This window comes from Pavona decussata, unplaced genomic scaffold (assembly GCF_977016875.1).
Source record: "Pavona decussata unplaced genomic scaffold, jaPavDecu1.1 SCAFFOLD_40, whole genome shotgun sequence".
Lineage (NCBI taxonomy): Eukaryota > Metazoa > Cnidaria > Anthozoa > Scleractinia > Agariciidae > Pavona > Pavona decussata.
Window position 1 is genome coordinate 2,482,741 of NW_028145462.1, and position 15,888 is coordinate 2,498,628.

A 15,888-nucleotide genomic window follows, 5' to 3' on the forward strand; every position below is an offset into this window, starting at 1 on the left:
AAATCGCGTTTGCTTTAGTTTCGCTTTACTGTGCTCAGTGATTGGTTAGAAAACTCGCGCCACTGAATGAACGCACGGCTAGCCTCGCACTGAATTCGCATGTAAGCGAGGCTAGCCGTGCAATTCTCCTGAGACTCAACATGGCCTCCGAGTGAAAAAGGTCTATGAGATGCAAAAGCAATCGTGACTCGTTCGCCCGCGTTTTCCCGCGCTTTGCGTCCGTTACTTTACTTTGAGCTACTTGCGGTGTTCTTCAGCTCAGTGTTTGGCCAGCGTTATTACTTTGTTTTTCGGTTTGACGATACCCAAATTGACACATTTAGAGCAGTTTTCAATTGAGTGTCGAAAGTAATTTCGCGTTTGCTTTGGTTTTGCATTACTACGCTCTGTGATTGGTTAAAAAAAACTCGCGCCACTTTCTCAGCCAATGGGAATCCAAACCAAAACCAATCGTGTTTTCCCACGCTTGGCGCCAGATACATGTATTTGCTTCGAATTCTGATTGGCTCGTTGTATTGTTTACATCTGCTGCGATTGGCCAGAGTAATTACTTTGGTTTTGGCTTGACGACACCCTAATTGACACATTAATACAGTCCTTATACGAAGCTTCCTTTCTTCAGTTTTCTCCTGATCAACCAAGTTACAGAGGGGTGGGTCAAAGAGGAGAGAGGGATGCCGGATGCATGACGTGACGTGTCAAAAAAAGAAAGAAAGAAACATTTTACCCCCCGCCCCTAATACAAAGACTATTTACAAAGACTCAGAGCTTGGCCTGGGTGATCAGTGGAGCTTCGGGCGGGTTATGGCAAGGTAAAAAAAAAAAAAACCTGTGGAAATTAGCGACACGAAAAATGAGCTTGAACGCCGGCCATTTCCAGACTTGTGGCCTCATGGTGCATATTTAGTAATAAACTAGCATTTTGATGCTGATGAAGTACATCAAATATTGCAATTACAAATTTCCTCTCCCCTGCCCACCCGTCCCTCAGGAAAAAATCCTGCCAAATCGTACACAAACCCCTACCCCCACAACCACCGGAAAAGTTGCGAGGGACTGGGTCCCACTTGGCGCCTGCGCGTTTCTCATCGTTCCTCTTTCTCTAAACATGTCGAAGAGAGGTAAGGATTGCAATTGATAGGTATTAACATCGCGATCCATCGGCTTGGTTATAGGACTCTCAGCCACAATAATCCTTTCTACACAAAGCTCAATAAATTTTCTTTATACTGGTCTTTCTAGTTTTCAGTTCGTTGCCGTGTATCTTGGGAAATTTTCTCCGCGAATGTCAATGTGTGAGAAGGAAAACAATGTCGACTATCGATTGATGGCCATACTCGTAGGTTGCACTTGTTTCTAAAGAAAATGTCGCAAAGCTGAATTGCCTTTCTTGTTCAGAAATGGTATCGAATCTTTGTCTTCTGTAATAATGTCATTTTCCTCGATTATGAAGGCTTCATGTCGTTTGGCTGAGCTTGAAAGCAGTCGTTCAAAGTTGTGAAACCTTTAGCACGTTTTGTAAGTTAAATTTCCGATCTTTTTTAGTTATTGAGTGTGTCTTGCTTAAGCTCGTACTGAGGGTTTGAGAACTGTTGCCGTAATTGAACATAATTCAATGATTTCACGTAACATAAATATACTAGCTTACATGTACAGCAAAGAATACGTAACCTCGACTGTTGAAGTCAATGTATACTGAAGAGTAACTAACATGTTGCCCTTGAAGCATTGGTGATTGTTTACCTGTTAAGCAGAAGCTCTAAGTTTGATTGAAAGTGTGTGTTAAAGTGTCTTCTTGTCCAATTTGTTGTTGCTTTGCTTGAATTTGTCAGCTATTATTTGGCAGCTGTTAAATAACAAACTTTGTCTCTTGGCAGAGATGTAAAGTTAGAAAACATTTAATAGCTTAATGTTTATATAACTCAGTTCAGACTTCTCACCTCACTTCAAAACTCAACTCACCTCAAAACACGACCTGAAGCAACGCCAGTACAATAATTTATTGGTAAAAATCAATATAAAGCGATGTGCAGACACAATTGCCCTAGTGAACCTCCTTCTTAACAGTGCATTGACTCTTTCCAACCTAAAAGCTTTTCTCTGATGTCATGAGGCCTTTAATTTAATGCTGAAATGTAGTGCCAACAGTTTTTGAGTTTGTGAATAAGAGGAAAGCTGTTGGTCAAGCAGTATTTTGTCATAGTGTAGTGCTTTTTGTTCCCTAGTATGGTTTGAAGTAAACTGGTTTTAAATGGATATTTGTTTACAATTTCCTTCCTTAGGACGTGGAGGTTCTTCTGGTGGGAAGTTTCGCATCTCCCTGGGTCTGCCAGTGGGTGCAGTAATAAACTGCGCTGACAACACAGGGGCAAAGAACCTTTATATCATTGCGGTAAAAGGAATCAAAGGCCGCCTTAACAGGCTACCCGCTGCAGGATCAGGAGACATGGTGTTAGCTACAGTAAAGAAAGGAAAACCAGAGCTCCGGAAAAAAGGTGAGGCACCTGAGAGGAACCTCTAGTCTCTTCTGGTCATGTTCACGAGTGCCAGAGACTCCCTGTCCCTTCCTAACAGACATGGCATGTTTACAAAAATAATCTTGCTTGAGAAAAGGGGAATCTGATATGGCCAGTTGTAAATTATTGCACAAGCAAAGGTCACAGGTTTCTGTTTGACAATTGTGAGAGTTGCACTGTATGAGATACAATGTAGTCAGCTGCAGTAAATTTGTTAGCATGCAATTTATTGCACCTTCAGTGTAAGTGGTACTGATGACTCAAATTCATTCCCAGAGAAAAAGTATCACAAAGAGCAATTTGCAGTATTTATTTTTTTACTAAGGTAACAGTAACTTGTATTTCTTTCATCCTTGGATTTTTTCCATTGAACATTATGATACTTTTTCAAGTATAAAGTACAGTCTTAAAATGAATGTTTTGTTTTCCGGCAAATCTCTTAACATTTCAGTTTGAATGCATACAAATTCATGTGAACCCCATACATACTTGAATAAAGTTGTTTATCTGTAGCTCTGAGTGGACGCTACAAAATCTGGAAGGCATACATGTACAAGGGAAATGCAATAATATAATTTAGAGATAGTGAGAACTTTTTAGCTAACTGTCCCAGTGGCTAGTAACAGGTCCAATGTTACTAGCCAAAACAAACTTTTTATTCACATGTGGCAAGAAAACTTGGAAATGCCAACCTTTGTTACCTTTTAGCTGTTTCAACTTATTGTTTAAGAAAAGCAGCAAAGTCTATGAAATCTGCACAGCCTTTGTTTCAATTAGTTTCTTTTCTCTGGATTTGCATAAGTAAGTTTAATTTTTGTTTGAACTTGCAGTGGTTTATAATATTTTTACTAAGCAAAATGGCTGGTGAATGAGCAAAACTTACTTGCCAAAACTGAATTTTACTAGTTTGTACCTGTAGCCAGTTGGCTACCGTTAATCTGGAGGCCTGGTTCAAGATGGCAGGAATGTAGTGTTCGTGTACATGTAAGTGTAATTTTTTGTACTGATGGAATTCATCTCTTAAATCTCCCAGTGATGCCAGCAGTGGTCATAAGGCAGCGGAAGGCATTCAGAAGAAAGAATGGTCTGTTCATTTACTTTGAAGGTAAGTCATTTGAAATGATTTATGAAACAGTCAAGTGAGGGCTGCTGTCATATAATGGTTACTGGAGGATTTGACATCACAATAGAGCATGGAAGTTGTGTTGGGCGTACATGTAGTTTTTAAATTTCTTGCAGGTTTCTTTTTTTTTGTAAAATCCAAAAAACCCTTTCATAAAGTATGGGCAAAAACAATTTCTAAACCAATAATTGTAATAACCAATGTACACTTTCTATGGGTGTTTGTGGAATCTCACATTTTTATACCTTTTTTGCATTGCAGATAATGCAGGGGTGATAGTTAACAACAAGGGTGAAATGAAAGGTGAGGTATCCTCTTTGCATGTAGCTACATGTAGGAGAAAGTCTCTTGTTATCTTAACCCTTTAAGTCCTAATAGTGATAAGCATCTTAATTCTCCTTACTACCTTACTACTTAATCAAACATACAAGTCTTGAGAATAAAGGGAATAATCACCATGACAATGTAAATTCACCTAACTAGTACTATAAGAATATATAATAAAAAGTGAGGAGAATTTGTTTTTTGACGGTAGCATTTCAAACATGAGGAAGAGTGTTTCATCCACTTTCCAAAACTGAGAATTGGTTCACTTGATTCAAAACAAAAGTTCACCAAATTTTATGATAATTATCATCACTTTTTCAAACCTCCTTCACAGTAGTGATATCCCTTGTTTTGTCTTGATGAATAATTCATCAAGACAGAACAAAGGATATTACACATCTTATTATATCAAAGATGGGGCATTTGCTGAAAATGTTATTGTTCGAAACATTGTTCTTCTTTCTTTTTCCGTGCCTCAGTTGTTGCCAGCTATGGTTTCTTCTGATATGGGTTTGCAAATTGGTACTGTTGTTGACTGGGGTGTCAACCATTTGCACACAAAATTTAAAATTGGCCAATTTTACACCATTAATTTGGCGGGTGAAATATTCATGTTGCTGTGTTTCCGACAGGTTCTGCCATCACTGGTCCTGTGGCGAAAGAGTGCGCTGATCTGTGGCCAAGGATCGCCTCTAATGCCGGTAGCATTCAATGAAATGTACAGAACATGTGTTAAATAAAACTGCTCTGACCTCCTTGCAAGTGAGTTTGTGTTGTACTTTTCTTTCTTAGTTCACACTAAGACTCCTTTTTTTGGCATGTTACAGCAGTCATTTCGTTTCATTCATTTCCCATTGTAAGAAAGTATTATAATGCTGAGCCATATGAGTGTAACAATACATCAAACTATTGTTTTTTTTTTGCAATAGTGATGTGTCAATAGCGTTTTCAACTATCCATACCTATTCCAATAGTTATCACAACTATCAATCGTTTCAGTAGGGCTAAAAGAATCTCAAAGAATACGTGCCTTGTTCCCTGCTCATCATTGTTGTTCGTTGGGATTAAGGAGCTTAAAAGTTAAAATCCAACTTTGCTTTTTGCATTTGTTTGATAGTAGCCGAGCTAAGTAAAGATGTATCCTACATGTAAGTATAATAATATACTAAGGATACATCTAACATTCAACATTGTTTCTTGTCAAAAGTCTATTGTTGGATCAACAATAGCCTATCATTAAGAAACACTACTTAAGATAATCTAAAATTAAAGAGTTGGCAAGTAGTCGCTCTGTATAACAGCGCACAATCTAACATTGAGCGAAGACATAAATTACAACATCTCAGTAGTATCGCAATGGTATCACTAATGTTGTAATAATTTAGTATTGCAATGGTTTTTCAACTATCACAATACTATTGTAATAGGGAAAATGACCTCCAGCAGTGAACTGGTGTGAAAAGTTAGACTGTTTTTACCAATCATTACAACCATACCCATTGTTGGTCTCCTACCCAGCCCAATGGTCACAGTTGGAGGAGCTTGTAAGAGACTGTCTTGTCACCCTCAGTCCTTTTGCTGTGCCTCAATTGTCATGAGCTTTGGTCACTTTTGATTTAGCTTTGGAAATTGTGGCCCAAAGTTAATCAGACTTTACCATACTCTTCTTCAAAGCCCACGATCTTGTTGGTGTGTTTCCAGTACCATAATCCTTGGTGCAGACAAAAATGATTGATGCCTCTGTGGATGAGTCATAGTTTTGCCTGCATCAAGTTTTTCTGGTTTGTAGTGAGGCGCGGTGGGTTTATTTTTGAAAAACCCTACATGTAATTCTCAGGGGTCATCTGCGGGATGGAGGGTGGAGATGGACACTGTTGGAATTGACTGATGCATAACTTCATGATCAAGTAAGGGTCATTTTCTCGGCATAACGGGTTACATTAGCAACACTTAATCTTTAAGTGGTTATAATAATAATAATAAATAATAATAACTCTCTCACGGATTTTTTTCTAATTTCGCCCACAAGTTGTCTAGGTTATGTAGTTTTAAAAAATTAATCCTGAAAGTTTCGTAGTAAAGTGTCTGTCTAGATTTCAAGAAAATCGACATTATGTAAAATGAAGTGCTTTGCATCACCGTTGCTATGGGGACAGCTGTTGCTTTTAAAATGAATACAAAAAAAAATTTGATCATAGGTTGAAAAGGTGGTTTAGTATGACGGAAATTGAAGCAAGCCTTCCATGCGAAATATTCATTTGAAAAGATCTACCCCAATGCCAGAAAAACTGTTGCGAGCCTCCTTAACGGGTGTTAAAACACCAAGAGCTAATTTATCATATAAATTTCATATATTAGCTTGGAATTACCTTCGTTTACTGCCTGATATTCGTCGTTTCGCTGCTTGAGAATTCCTTTATAGCAATAAATTTTCATATACTCTTTAGAGGGCCAAAAATATGGAATGCTTTGTCATTATCAATTACGTCTTCCCCTAGTCTATCCACCTTCAAAAGAAAGCTTCTTGATTTCCTCAGTTAATTGTATGAAACGTCCGACTCTTTTATGTCTTTATAGTCTTACCACCGTATGCTAAAAAATCTAAATACAATGTCTTTATTAGTCTTACAGTCCTAACATATCTCCGAGGAGACCTCTCAGTATAAGTCCGGGGGTTTCTTGAGGTCTCCTCGCCACTTCTTAATTCTTCTTTTACTATTCAGTTATTCACTGCAAACTTATTTAAAACACTAAAACTTTCTATGAGTGCATGTCGTGGTGAATAAAATAAATAAATAAATAAATAAATATCTTATGTATTTTTCATGATGCAAGGGAGTTGTCTGACAATCTGTTAATTAAACATAAATTGAGTAATGCGTGAGATATGAGCGAAACAATAGAACCATAAGAAAGTCAGCAGACATGAACACAACGGTGAATGGATCGAGCTGTTTGAGTCCGTTCAATTCTACAGCAGCTAAGATTGGAAGTACCTTCGCTTACTGCCTGATATTCGTCGTTTCGCTGCTTGGGAATTCCTTTATAGGAATAATTGTGTACAAAACACAGACATTAAGAAAACCGATCAACTTCTTTATCTTGAACATGGCCATGTCCGACCTGCTGTCTCCAATATTTCATTTTCCTAGGAGGGTAACAGATCTGCACGCAGACTCCTGGCTTATCAGTGGTTCCCTTGGCCAGGCCCTGTGTAAACTAGCTCCCTTCTTATCAGATGTCTCCACTGGTGTTTCTATCCAGAGCCTGATCCTGATAGCAGTGGATCGATTTGGAGCTGTGGTATTTCCCCTCCGCTCCCCACTCATCAGTTCAAAGCTGTGCCCCTTCTTCATTCTTGGAACGTGGGTCATCGCGATGGCAGTCCACTCGCCATATTTAGTCGCTATGAAACTTGTTGAGTACCGCCGAGGACAACTGGTTTGTACCTGGCGGTGGAATGAAGCCTTTGGAGAATCCTCTTCTGCAAACTACTTCATAGCATTAAGTGTGGTACTTCTTCTCATCCCTATCGTCATGTTGGCCATACTTTACTCTATCATCGTTATCAAGCTCAAGTCACAGAAGATTCCAGGCGAGCAATCAACCAACACCGAGCAACAACGAGCGAAAAGGAACAGAAACGTGTTAAAGATGGCCATTGCTATCGTCTTAGGGTTTGTACTTTGCTGGGTACCCGTCAGTATTACAGCTTCACTACGGCTGGCAAGGGACAATTTGCCTTGTGGCTTCGACATCGCTCAGTATATTACCTGGTTTATGGCTGTCTCAAATTGTGCCATCAATCCTTGCATCTGTTTCATTTTATGTTCCAACTACCGCAAGGCACTAAAGAGACTCCTCAGGTGTTTTAGCGGCGAAGCGCAGAACGAGTAAATTATTAAAACTTCCGTCGTAACAGAGCACGCGATTCGCGGAACTTTCAGTCATAAAAACGTTTAATTTATTTCAGGGATTTATGAAGCAAAATTTAAGGAAAGTTGCCGAACTTCACATAAACAAAAAGATCATCAATTTAGTTCAAAGTTCAATGAGATTTTCCGACAAAGGACTGCTTTTCTACAAAACTACTTTGATCAAATAAAGTTAAACTTATTTTCTCGCTCGCCGGAAAAATTGTAATTATGCCCGTTATACAATCTAATGTAAGTTATTTATCTTTAAACCACCGTTCTTTCAAACTGGCTGTAACTAAACATATAACAAAGGTGTTGAGTGGATTTTAAACCATTCCCCGGTCGGAATTTACCGGGGTACTAGCTTTGATGTTTTCTTAGAAACTAATTATCGTATAGAAACAGCAATAAAATGTTCTAACGTAGTTCTGTATTTAGCTGTATTCTTTTATCTTCTGTCCAAACCTTAGTACAACTGGAAAAATAGCAAGTTAAATCCCACCTGAACATCTTTGACCCCGCACTTTTTCGTTTTATTAGCGCTTCCTATGCCATTGCCACAAATAACAGGTGTAAACAAACCGGGTTGTTTTATTGCCCAATTCAGAACCTTGTAGTCACCACAGACTTGAGCTATAGTTTTGCTTTCTTTTTTTCTTTTTCTGTAAGGTTTTTAGTTAAAGCCGAAACTGGCTTGGCTTCCAACAATTCGTTTTCTCAACAGATTTATCAAATCGATCAAGCTCACGATTTACAAGGCATCCTTTTATCAGCTTTATTGTCAAACACTTTTATCATGAGTCTCTGGCTCGTCAGATTGGGCAAGCACTTCCCGTGTTATTAGTTCACTTAAAATACTTTACTTTTTTCAGTCCTTTTCTTAGGTTCTGTGCGAGCTCACTGTACATTCTTACTGTTTCACAAACCCCCAGCACACAAAACAGAATTTAATAGCGTGATAAACGTTCTTTCTTCTTTCGCTCTCGCCAAATTAAAACAATTCTCAGTTTCTTGATACCTATTCCACTGATCAGTTTATTATCAGGATATGACAAGCGCTGACATAGAAAGTAACTTCAAGATATGAGCGGGCTTATGCACGTAGATTGGTGCAAAAGTGCAATAAAAGGTAAACTTAACATTCCATTGGTAGGTCTCGCCCACTGATTTTCGTCCAAATCAAACTGTTAATACGGCAACGGATAGGAAAAAAATTAATATTCCTCACTTGCCAAGATGTTCCAATTTTTATTTTTGGGTAAGCTCTTTGAAGCAACATGTTGATGTTGCATCATTGTGGGAAAAACAAGGCAAAATCTCGAAGGTTTTCAGCAAAAGTCGAAGGCTATAAGCTAACACCTCACTTTTTCGTATCCTTAATACATTTCTTGGGATTTGTAGAAAACATTATTTTTATTGAGCAGGCTTTTCAGATGCAAAACAGTTTAGTTAAAGACGCAACGGTGGTCGAACAGTTGAAAACATATTTTAACCAGTTTTTCCCAAAATTTCAGTTACGCAAAACAGACCTACATCAGATTATCCAGTCCACCTTTAGTATCAAAATCAACAAAAAAGATTTATGCTTAGGCTTTGAAAGAAATTGCTTCAAAAGCCGGATAAAAATAATAAATGCAAGGAAGTGTAATGAGTATAGGCATAAACAACAGCTTGATTTGGTAGCACAACCGTTTGACAATTAAACGTTCAAAAGTTCCTAATGTGGTGTGTGAGAGGGGTGACGGGATTTCACGTTTTCTTAACGAATCAATGTTTAACCCACTTGCTTTTCCTCTTTCCTATCTCGACTTTTATTTGTTTTATAATCGCCTTTTATAAGGAGGCAACAGCTGCAAACATCACCTCAAAACAAACCGCGCTATTATAGTACCCAGGCCAGAACCTTAAACATTCTCATCAAATTCCGCTTAAAAGCCATGAGCTATGGTTTTTGTTTTCTACTTATAATTATTTTCTTGGAAGCCTGACTAGGATTTTAATTATAATAAAATTGTTTCTTAGTTCTGCCGAATGAGCTCACTATTTTCTTGGTACCTTTTTACCAGGTTTTACCCATTTAACATGGCGAGCCACCTTAACTTTTTTACCAAGCTCGTTTTAGAGCTAAAATTAATAATTAACGTTAGTTCCTTTTTCCTGCTCTCTGAGTTTTTCTAATTTTCTTGAACACTTAGCTCCTTTGTCTGATTACTGGATACAAATCAGAAAATCAGCCGACGGTTACTGCCCTTAATTGAAACTAGAATGCCCCATTGCACTGTCCCAACGTTTACTCGCCTTCTCTACGACGACTACTGCTCCACGAAAATTAAGTCTGAAATATTCAACTGCAACTAAAAAATCCACAAATGACGACCTCCTTTGAGGTGGATTCACTTTATGGGTTATTTTCCCATTTTCCTCGTCAACAAACGTGAAAATATCTGAGTTTACGTACCATATAAACTAAGAGATAATTTCGCTTGGGTAAAGTGTCCTTTATTTACGTGCGTAAAGTTGATGAATTTACATTTATATGAGTTTATAATTTTCACTAAAAGGTTTCGGCGGCCATTTATCCCATTAATAGGTTTAAATTCAAGACAGCGCACCTTTTACTGAAGGACTCGATAGTTGTTGCTTTGATCCTGAGCTTACGGGCAGGTTCAGCTGTCAAAGCTTTTCTCGAGGAAGAAAAAACTCCGTTAACTTATCAATGATTGACCTGCGTTTTTCACATCTGACCAATTCAGCAACTATTATTTGAAATTGTTAATTAAGTTCACTTATAGCAGTAAAACTATGCTGTTTAAAATGGTAAGCCCACTGAAAGCTTTGTGGATGTAATTTTTCAGTCAATGACACAAGTATACTCAGAAAAAGAAAATATGAGTTCTCCCAACAGGTGTCGAACCTTGTAGTTTGGATGCTCTACCACTGAACTGCAGGAAACTCGTGGGAGCCAGCAGGCCATTAAACTTGGTTCATGGGACAAACATCCTGCATACTGCTAAGGTTTGAACTAGCATGTTCTCTCTTACATCTGGTAGACTCATGTATCAGTCCTTACACAAAAACACATTTTAATAGACCATTTCCGAGTTGCTTTGAAACTCCCTATGAAAGCGAGGCTAAGTGCAAAGTTTTTGTTATGAAAATTAGTTTTCATTCATATCCAAACAAAACTAATTTTCGTATGAAAAGTTTTGCACCTAGCCTCACTTTCATAGTGAGGTTCACAGCAACTCGGAAATGGCCTATTCCGTCCACTTGGCAGCAATTCTCACCAATCCCAAGTCCAGTTTAGTCAATGATTCCTTCAGTCTGTCTCTTGCAGTGCAGCTTGCGAAAGAATAATCGAAAAAATCAAAGAGGCGGCAAATGCCGTTGCCCCGTCATTTTTAGAAAACATTACAATGTAAATGCTGACTTTTTCCTTTATCAATTGTTTATACAGAGACCTGAAGGGAGTCACGATTGGAATTATGAGCCAACAATTGTGCTTCTATTTAATTTGCCACACTACAGACGAAGCTAGGGTCCAGGATCAACAAACTATTTAGGATCAAAGAACCGGCTATTTAAGTTCTAATTTCCTGTTCGTGGCCTCTGTGCATACAGCAAACCTTAGCACTTTGTAAATTTTCATCACAATACGATTGAACACGATCAAGTCAATTTAAGACGCAAGCTGCAAACCTAATTTCGATTTCGATGACGTCCGGCGAAAAAAGCTTTTAAAGTAAAGCTTTTTTTCCATGACAAAGTAAACACCTATAATGAACCGATGTTTTAGAAACACTCACAATTTCCTAATACAAATGGACTGGACTGCCGCAGTACGTTTCAGTTAAGAGGAAATAACCCTCTGGTTTGTGATTCGTTATCCCTAATTTGGATTGAAGGAAAACGTTGTCTAAAATTAACCAATTACGTCAAGACGCCAAAACGTCTGCAGTATCAATTTACTTCTGTCAAACAATTTCCTTTATTATAGCTTCTAATGTTTGTTAAAACGCCAAGAGCTAAATTATCTTATGTATTTTTTATGATGCAAGGCAGTTGTTTGAAATTCTGTTGTTTAAACATCATTGAGTAATGGATGCTCTTGACAAATCAGCCGATGACTTTGTGAGAGAAGCAACAGAACCATTAGAAAGTCGGCAGACATGAATACAACGGTGAATGGATCGAGCTGCTCCAGTCCGTTCAATCCTACAGCAGCTAAGATTGGACGAACCTTCGCTTTCTGCCTGATATTCGTCATTTCGCTGCTTGGGAATTCCTTTATAGGAATAATTGTTTACAAAACGCAAACATTAAGAAAACCGATCAACGTCTTTATCGTGAATATGGCCATGTCCGACTTGCTATTTCCAATATACTACTTTCCGTCGAAAGTAACTCACTTGTATGCTGACTCCTGGCTTATCAGTGGTCCTCTTGGTCAGGCCCTGTGTAAGTTGGTAAATATCTTAGCAAATGTCTCAACTATTGTATCTGTCCAGAGTCTAGTTCTTATAGCCGTGGATCGATTTGGAGCTGTGAAATTTCCCCTCCGTTCTCCACTCATCAGTTCAAAGCTGTGCCCCTTCTTCATTCTCGCGACGTGGATCATCGCAATGGCTGTATGTTCGCCATTTTTATTCGCGTATACAACTGTCGAAAATCCAGGGGGGTTACAGTGTGTGGCGAAGTGGACTGAAGCCTTTGGAGAATCCTTTTCTGCTAAAAATTACTTCCTTGCATTATTTGTGGTATTTTTTTACATCCCAATCGTCCTGTTGACCATACTTTACTCTACCATCGTTATCAAGCTGAAGTCACAGAAGAGGCCAGGCGAGCGATCAATCAACGCTGAGCAAAAAAGAGCGAAAAGGAACAGAAACGTGTTAAAGATGGCCATTGCTATCGTGTTGGGGTTTGTTCTGTGCTGGGTACCCCGGAGTATTGGCTTCTTACTATTGTACTTTGCACGGAACAGTTTGCCTTGTGGCTTCTTTAAATACTGGTATATTACCTTTTTTATGGCTGCCTCAAATTGTGCCATCAATCCTTGCATCTGTTTCATTTTCAGTTCTAATTATCGTAATGCTTTAAAAAGACTCCTCAGGTGTTTTGGCGGCGCAGCGCAGAACGAGTAAATATTTAAAATCCGCCGTAACTGAGCAAGCGGTTCGTGGAACTCTCAGTCGTAAAACGAGATTATATTGGTTTATTTAGAAACGAGAAAAATTTTAGGGGAAGCTGCCGAACAGTTCAACAACAGTTCTTTGAAACTCTGGCTGCAGTAAACAAATAAGAAAGGTGTTGAGCGGATTTCAACCCGTTCCTTGATCAAAATTTACCTGTGTAGTAGTTTCGCTGTTATTTTAGAAACACTTATTATATTATCTGCAGCTGTATGTAGAAATAAAATGTTATGTCGTAGCTTTGTATTTAGCTGCACTCTTTTGTCTTCGGTCGAAAGTTTCGGCAAACTGGAAAAATAGCAAGTTAAATAACACCTGAACATCTTCTACCCCGCACTTTTCCTTTTCGTCAGCGCTTCCAAATAGACAGGGGCACCCAACGACAGTTTTCTCTCAGATGCTTTGAAACGCTATTTGAGGCTATCTGGAGTGCCTATAAAGCTCTGTAGGTTCATTTTAGGCAGCGCTGTCATATTTTTATCTGTTCGGTCATTCTAGGGCAACCTGAGTCATTTCGAAGTTACTAGGGCATCTTTGTCCATTTCCCGAAAAACTTAGGCCTTATTTCCTTTCCGAAAATCTTAGCTGACCTTTTTTCGGTACCCGAAACGACATTTTTATCAATGCGAAAACACTAGGCCTTAATTTTCCCATATCACGACAGTTCGAGGTGAAAATTCCCTTCAGAAAATTGTAGGGGATGAAGGGCCTTCCGAACAGATAATTTACCGAAACGATCTGTTGGGTGCCCCTGAATAGAACAAGCTCTCTATTTACAACGCATCCTTGTATCAGGTTTTACCCTGATACTCTGTGTCCTGCAGAGTATTGACTGTCCACCCACCCTTTTCAAGATCGTGAAATCCTTCCACGATGAAAAACAGGCCCGCTTCCTTTTCGGTGGCATGTTTTGCAGTGCTTCCCTCTCAACTGCGGGGTCACGCGGGGCTGCCACTTGGCCTCTTGCTTCTTGAACATCTACTTATCTTGCCTCCTGTACTATGCCTTCCAGGAAAACACGCTTGGGGTATACCTGCATACTCGTTTCGACGGTGGCCTATTCAATGTGCAATGGTCCCAAGCACGAACGAAAGAATCTAACAATACGATCACTGTTACTCTTTAGACGATCAGTGTTCATGATTAAAATTGGTAAAAAGGGGCTTAAAACCTGACTGATCTAAAAAACTTCAAAAAGTTTCCCAAATTTTTGAACCGTATTCCTGGTTCTTCTTCGGGGGACAATGAATCTGAAATTGAAAAAATCACTGCTTCATATTTCGGCTCCCAAGAGATCTTAACAGCGGCACATATGCCTGCGTTGGAACTCCATTCTTTTGTTGACAGAGTTCTTGTCAATGTTTGAGTGTAAAGACTCCAGAAAAATTCTACGCTTGCGATTAGTTTCATTCCTTTTAAGAATTTCGCCGTAGCGTGGGTGGATGTCGTGCGTGGTTTTTTCGGCATGTTGTCGGATTGCCGACTCCTTACTTGCGGCACGCGCGGGATCGTGTTCTACTCTTCTTGAAGACCCGCACCATTTCCTCTTACCAATGTAGGAAAACTCGCAGTCTTTGCATTCAACCCTGTAAACGATGCCTGCTCTTCTTTCTTCCGGTGCACGGTCCTTCGGTTTTTTTGAAGACAGAAGCAAATGTGCATATGGGATTAAAAGCAGTTCTTATGTGGAACTGTTGCAGTGTGCGTTTTACCCTGTCCGATACCACGGCAAGGCCAACAGGGTCAGGATGGTGGTTTTGTGGGCCAGACCTCTAATGTGCTCTTTGTTGACGATGCTGCTCTGGTCGCTCACACATCCGTGGACCTGCAAGTATTGCGTGATTGCTTTGCCACTGCATGTACTGCTTTCGGCCTTAAGATCAGCGACTGTGCTGATCTAGCAGGCTTTGGAGAACTAACCCACAACTGAAAAGCTTAAGCCGGATCAAGGTGAATGGCAAGAAGCTGGCCGTTGTGGAGCAGCTCTACTACCTGGGATCATACGTCACCAGAAATGTCGATATAAGAGACAAAACTCAACAACCGCATCAGTTCTTCTGCTAGCTGTCTCGGAACACTGCGAAAGCAGGTCGGGAACTGTGAGCAGTATGTTCAAATTCAACGTTTTGCAAGTTTAAAGCAAATTGTAGGAAGAAGGGATTTTCAGAGCCACCGTAACTTTTTAACCAAGCTCGTTTGAGAGCTAAAATTAATAATTAACGTTAGTTCCTTTTTCCTGCGCTCTAATTTTTTCTAATTTTTTTAAACACTTAGCTCCTTTGTCCGATTACCCGATACAAATCATAAAAAAATTCGACGGCTACTGCCTTTAATGGAAACTAAAATGCCCCATTGTAGTGTCCCAACGTTAACTCGTCCTCTCTACAACAACTACTGCTCCACGAAAATTAAGTCTGAAATGTTCAACTGCAGCTAAAAAATCCGCAAATGACGAACTCCTTTGAGGCGGATTCACTTTGTGGGTTATTTTTCCATTTTCCTCGTCTGCAAACGTAAATATATCTGAGTCTAAAGGCTGGTTTCCATATGATCGCTGATCGCAGATCGCAATAAGGTCTGCAATCGTCTGCGATCACGATCGCAGGATCGCAGACGCAGGATCGCAGACGAAAATAGAACCATGTTCTATCTAAAGGCTGGTTTCCATATGATCGCGGATCGCAGATCGCAGATCGCAATAAGGTCTGCGATCCGCAATCATATGGAAACCACTGAGCCTTTAGATAGAACATGATCGCAGACCTTATTGCGATCTGCGATCTGCAATCTGCGATCCGCGATCATATGGAAAC

General features: G+C 39.4%; 3 protein-coding genes, 1 long non-coding RNA gene and 1 pseudogene across 4 annotated transcripts in view; 3 read left to right on the forward strand and 2 right to left on the reverse strand.

Annotated features, from left to right (window-relative positions):
* The window catches only part of LOC146483171 (uncharacterized), a 221,800-nt gene that overhangs the window by 120,043 nt on the left and 85,869 nt on the right, over positions 1-15,888 (reverse strand). The window lies entirely within an intron of this gene.
* Positions 1,052-4,732, forward strand: LOC146483179 (large ribosomal subunit protein uL14). The gene is made up of 5 exons (XM_085106450.1): positions 1,052-1,121; positions 2,283-2,495; positions 3,550-3,621; positions 3,901-3,942; positions 4,599-4,732. The coding sequence occupies exons 1-5, from the start codon at positions 1,109-1,111 to the stop codon at positions 4,679-4,681; spliced, it is 423 nt and encodes a 140-aa protein (XP_084962576.1). The 5' UTR covers positions 1,052-1,108; the 3' UTR covers positions 4,682-4,732.
* The window catches only part of LOC146483180 (uncharacterized), a 37,454-nt pseudogene continuing 26,425 nt past the window's right edge, over positions 4,860-15,888 (reverse strand).
* Positions 5,201-8,289, forward strand: LOC146483181 (QRFP-like peptide receptor). The gene has a single exon (XM_085106423.1). The coding sequence runs from the start codon at positions 6,892-6,894 to the stop codon at positions 7,861-7,863; it is 972 nt and encodes a 323-aa protein (XP_084962549.1). The 5' UTR covers positions 5,201-6,891; the 3' UTR covers positions 7,864-8,289.
* On the forward strand, positions 11,609-13,295 carry LOC146483182 (RYamide receptor-like). Its single transcript, XM_085106421.1, has one exon. It carries the CDS (start codon positions 12,053-12,055, stop codon positions 13,025-13,027), a length of 975 nt encoding a protein of 324 aa, XP_084962547.1. The 5' UTR covers positions 11,609-12,052; the 3' UTR covers positions 13,028-13,295.

Coding starts and splice junctions, on each gene's coding strand:
- LOC146483179 (XM_085106450.1), top strand. Junction 3,622..3,900: donor TCTGTTCATTTACTTTGAAG/GTAAGTCATTTG, acceptor TTTGCATTGCAG/ATAATGCAGGGGTGATAGTT. Junction 3,943..4,598: donor CAACAAGGGTGAAATGAAAG/GTGAGGTATCCT, acceptor TGTTTCCGACAG/GTTCTGCCATCACTGGTCCT.
- LOC146483181 (XM_085106423.1), top strand. CDS start 6,892: ATGAACACAACGGTGAATGGATCGAGCTGTTTGAGTCCGTTCAATTCT.
- LOC146483182 (XM_085106421.1), top strand. CDS start 12,053: ATGAATACAACGGTGAATGGATCGAGCTGCTCCAGTCCGTTCAATCCT.